The 5,011-nt window shown below is 45.9% G+C and overlaps 1 protein-coding gene across 1 annotated transcript; it reads right to left on the reverse strand.

The window, feature by feature from the left end:
• Nucleotides 1-522: 522 nt before the first annotated feature.
• On the reverse strand, nucleotides 523-2,143 carry JUNB (JunB proto-oncogene, AP-1 transcription factor subunit). The gene has a single exon (XM_077470395.1). The coding sequence runs from the start codon at nucleotides 2,040-2,042 to the stop codon at nucleotides 1,200-1,202; it is 843 nt and encodes a 280-aa protein (XP_077326521.1). The 5' UTR covers nucleotides 2,043-2,143; the 3' UTR covers nucleotides 523-1,199.
• Nucleotides 2,144-5,011: the final 2,868 nt, after the last annotated feature.

Raw genomic sequence — 5,011 nt, forward strand, 5'->3', positions numbered from 1 at the left:
ACGTACAGTATTTATCCAGTTTCAACCCAAACACTGCTGTAGGTTACCCGATACAGTGCATGATGTTAGATCAGTGTCTAAGTACTCGGTATTACCATTACAGAATGCATGGTTTGGTCCCTTTCACCACTCGGTGCCAAAGGCCCACCCTTCCCTCTCACAAGCTACAGTCACATGGGCTTGCCTTTGCTTCCCTATTTTATGACCCAAAATTAGGAAGACGTTCAAGTGCTAGGGAAGGGATTAGTCACCGCGTGTTAACTCTTCTGCTGCTACGAGGCAGGAGGAGCTGAGCAACCTCCTCGTGGCGACGGAAGAGTTAAGCGACGGCTGAGGCAAAGCCTCGCTCTGCAGCTGTGTGATTACGTCTCAGCCTAGCAGAGCCTACAAAAAAGGCATGCTGGCTCTTTTGGTCCCACCACAGACGTAGAGAAGGTTTTTGCCGAGTTTGGCCAAAAGGGACCTAAAAAAAAAAAAAAAAAAAAAAAAAAAAATATTATATATATATATATATATATATATATATATATATATATATATATATATATATATATATATATATAATCTCACCACATGGTCCTTCTGGAGTGTTGGGATGGAGCAGCATTATCATGATTGGTGGGTGCTCGCAAACACCATCCAAGACCCCACACACTCCCTTTGAAAAAAAAAAAAAACAGATCTAGACCAGAGGTAGGAAACCTGTGTCTCCCTCTCTCTCGAAACTGCTGTGGAACTAGAAGCTCCAGAAGGCTGGGACTTGTACTTCCACAGCAGCTGTGGAGTCATAGTTGCCTACGCCTGGTTTTGCCCTCTTCACAGTTCTTGCCCCTTTTTCAGTTCAGTTCTTGCCAAGCAAGGCCCCCCACACATGGAGTATGCAGTCCTTCTTTCTTCATGGACTCAGGTTTTCAAAGCCTGGGTCTTCCCAGGGGGAAAAGAGTTCTCTCGTCAACAAAGAGCACAGTTCTTGCAGCCTAGACCCAGGGGACATGGTCAATGCCCCCTAGACCCACATACGGGCTCAGTCCTTGTAACTTTAGACCGTTCCTCAGGCTCAGTTCTTGCCTAGACTGGCTTGCACTGGGCACAGTTCTTGCCACCCCCAAACAACCCCGAGTGTTCTGTAGTCTGGAAAGCGGAGTTGGTTTGAGGGGGTGCTGGTGGACACCCGGGCACACACACACACATTAGAATCTTCAGAAGACTGGTTGACCCTTGCTTCCTAGCAGCAGTTGACACCCGTGCCTGGCGTGTTCCCTCACCCGGACCTTCAGCTGCTCCACCTGCTCCCGTAGCATGCCGGCGGTGCCGCTCAGCCCATTGTTTTCGTTTTTCAGTTCTCGCACCTTATCCTCCAGGCGGGCGATGCGTTCCAACTTGCGCTTCCGGCACTTGGTGGCAGCCAGCCGGTTCCTCAGCCGCTTCCTCTCCACCTTGATCTTCTCCTGCTCTTCCATGTTGATGGGGGAGAGCGGGGCGGGCGTGCTGTCCCGGCTGCCGGCCTCGGGCACCGTCTGGGGCTCTTCCTTGAAGCTGGGGCTCCCGTAGGAGTGCGGCAGGTAATTGATGGTGGCCGAGGGCTGTCGGTAGCAGTTGTAGGTGGCCAGGTTGGTGTAGACAGCGGGGTCGTTGTACATGGCAGCATTGGCCGGCGACCCTCCGTTCATGGGCACCGAGCCGGCGCCCCCCAGGGAGACGTTGGGGGGCCCATCGCGGTTCATCTTGTGCAGGTCGTCCAGAGCCCGGACGAAGCCGTCCACGAAGCCTTCCTGCTCCTCGGTGCCCCCACGGTAGAAGAGCTGGCCGCTGCCACCGGCGCTGTTGATGACCCCGGGGCCGCTGTGGATGATCAGCCTCTCCAGCTCTGGGGCGGACATCTTCAGGCTGGGCTGCTCGGTGTAGTAGGACAGGTCTGGCTTGCCGACTCCCCGGTAAGAGTCGGTGAGTGAAGTCAGGCTGGGCTTCAGCAGCTCCGGTCTGGAGTAAGCAGACAGCAGTGAGTCATCGTGGTAAAAGGGCTGCTCCATCCTGGAGCACATGAGACCGGAGGATGAAGTCGGGCAGGGAAGAAGAGCGGTGACAGCTAAAGTGACAGATCCGACCGCTCAAGATCCCCTTCTAATAGCGAACAGCCGAGCGCCAGAGGCTTTATACTCAAGTCCCGCCCCCCGGAAGCGGGAAGGCGGGCGCAGATTGGAAGCGCGCGGCTGACGTCACGGCTACCGAGCGTGAGAAGGGGGAGAGGGAGAGAGGGGGAGGTGAGGGCGTGACGTCACTGCCAGGAAACTCGTGCTGCTTGTAAACAGGGGGAGGCTGGAGACAAGGGGGGGGGAGATGGAATAAGGACCCAACATGGAGAGAATCAGACATGAGGAGAGAATAGGAGGGGGGCCAACATTAGGAGACACATCAGGGTGATGTGTGATAAAGTGCAGCACCTTGTTTGTGAAAAATCTGCCAATATATAAAAATCATATCAGAACCCTGTTTTCAAAAGGCAACAATAAATATAAAATGTATATTTGAAATAAAGTAAAAATAAATAATAATATCAAAACGTATGTATTCATATAAAATAAAATAAATAAAAATAAACGTATATACCCAAATAGAATATATAAATAATAACAATAATGTATATACACCCATGTAAAATACATAAAAATAATATAAACATATATATCCGTATAAGATTAAAAAAAGAATGATATATTACACAGATAGAATACATAAATAATAATAATAAAAACTTATATACACTCATATAAATAAATAATATTATAAACGTATATACCCATATAAAGTAAATAAATAATAATATAAACATATAGATATCTATATAAAATTAAAAAATAATAATAAACCTATATACCCATATAGAATAAATTAATATAACCGTATATATCCATATTAAAGTTAAAATTTATAATAAAACTATATACCCATATAGAATAATAAAATAAACTTATATACCCAGATAAAATAAATAAATAATAATATCAACATATAGATGTTGATTATCTATCTATCTATCTATCTATTTATCTATTTATCTATTTATCTATCTATCTATCTATCTATCTATCTATCTATCTATCATCTCTCTCTCTCTCTCTCTCTCTCTCTCTCTCTCTCTCTCTCTCTCTCTCTCTCTCTCTCTCTCTCTCTCTCTCTCTCTCTCTCTCTCTATATATATATATATATATATATATATATATATAGATATATCCATATAGAATAAAAAAATAATAAACCTAATAAACGTATATATCCATATAAAATAAGAAAAATCCTAAAATAATAAACCTATATACCCATATAGAATAAACAATAATATAAACATATATACCCATATAGAATAAATGCCTTTATATGCATATGAACTCTAATGGCATCCCAGTCTTAGTCCGTAGGGTTCAGTATTGAGTTGGCCCACCCTTTGCAGCTATAACAGCTTCAACTCTTCTGGGAAGGCTGTCCACAAGGTTTAGGAGTGTGTCTATGGGAATGTTTGACCATTCTTCCAGAAGCGCATTTATGAGGTCAGGCGCTGATGTTGGACGAGAAGGCCTGGCTCGCTGTCTCCGCTCTAATTCATCCCAAAGGTGTTCTGTCAGGTTGAGGTCAGGACTCTGTGCAGGCCAGTCAAGTTCCTCCACCCCAAACTCGCTCATCCATGTCTTTATGGACCTTGCTTTGCACACTGGTCAAAATCTCCAAATCATTTGGTGGAGGGGGAATTATGATGAGGGGTTGTTTTTCAGGGGTTGGGCTTGGCCCGTTAGTTCCAGTGAAGGGAACTTTTAAGGCATCAGCATACCAAGACATTTTGGACAATTTCATGCTCCCAACTTTGTGGGAACAGTTTGGGGATGGCCCCTTCCTATTCCAACATGACTGCACACCAGTGCGCAAAGCAAGGCTCATAAAGACAGGGATGAGCGAGCTTGGGGTGTAGGAACTTGCCTGGCCTGCACGGAGTCCTGACCTCAACCCGATAGAACACCTTTGGGATGAATTAGAGCGGAAACTGCGAGCCAGGCCTTCTTATCCAACATTAGTGCCCTCACCTCACAAATGTGCTTCTGGATGAATGGTTAAACATTCCCATAGACATACTCCTAAACCTTGTGGACAGCCTTCCCAGAAGAGTTGAAGCTGTTGTAGTTGCAAAGGGTGGGCCAACTCAATATTGAATCCTACGGACTAAGACTGGGATGCCATGAAAGTTGATGTGTGTGTAAAGGCAGGCGTCCCAATACTTTTGGTAATATAGTGTTCATTCATTTACAATACCCGCATCCATCCATATATAGAAATACTTCTAATATCTACAGAGATACATTGTGCTGAGCTGCCTACATAGGATCCTATGAGTGGAGTGCAGGTGGAACAATGAGTGTAGAGAATAGGGGATGCAATAAGGACAGCACAGGGGGGTTAATAGAGACATGAGGAGGACACTGAAGGCAGTAGAGGGAAGAGTAAGGATGAGTATGGGGGGGGGGGGGGTTGGGGGAAATGGAATAAGGCCAGCATGGGGAGATTAGTAGAAGGTGACAGGAGAAGGACGCTGAGGAGAGCAGAGGGAAGAAGAAAGAGTATAGTGAAGAATAAGATGAGTATTAAGGGAGAGGTGAATTAAAAGAATAAGTAGTGCAATAAGGACAGCAGTGGACAGTTACTGGGGAGAGCAGAGGGAAGAGTAATGATGAGTATAGAGGAGAGTGAGGTGAGCTGGGGGGGGGGTAAATGAATAGAGGTATGCAGTAAGGACAACATGGACTGCTAGAACCGGTCATGAGGAGGGCTCTGAACAGAACAGAGGGAAGAATGAAGAGTGAGAATGGGCATTGGGCACATAGGGGAGAATGAAGAGCGAGAATGGGCACATAGGGGTGAAGAGTGAGAATGGGCACATAGGGGAGAATGAAGAGCGAGAATGGGCACATGGGGTTAATGAAGAGTGAGAATGGGAACATAGCGGTGAATGAAGAGTGAGAATGGG

This window comes from Lithobates pipiens, unplaced genomic scaffold, assembly GCF_037356315.1.
Source record: "Lithobates pipiens isolate NorthernLeopardFrog02 unplaced genomic scaffold, aLitPip1_a1.2 Scaffold_8, whole genome shotgun sequence".
Lineage (NCBI taxonomy): Eukaryota > Metazoa > Chordata > Amphibia > Anura > Ranidae > Lithobates > Lithobates pipiens.

Bases quoted from the DNA above. Each gene is read 5' to 3' on its own strand.
- JUNB (XM_077470395.1), bottom strand. From the start codon at position 2,042: ATGTGCTCCAGGATGGAGCAGCCCTTTTACCACGATGACTCACTGCTG.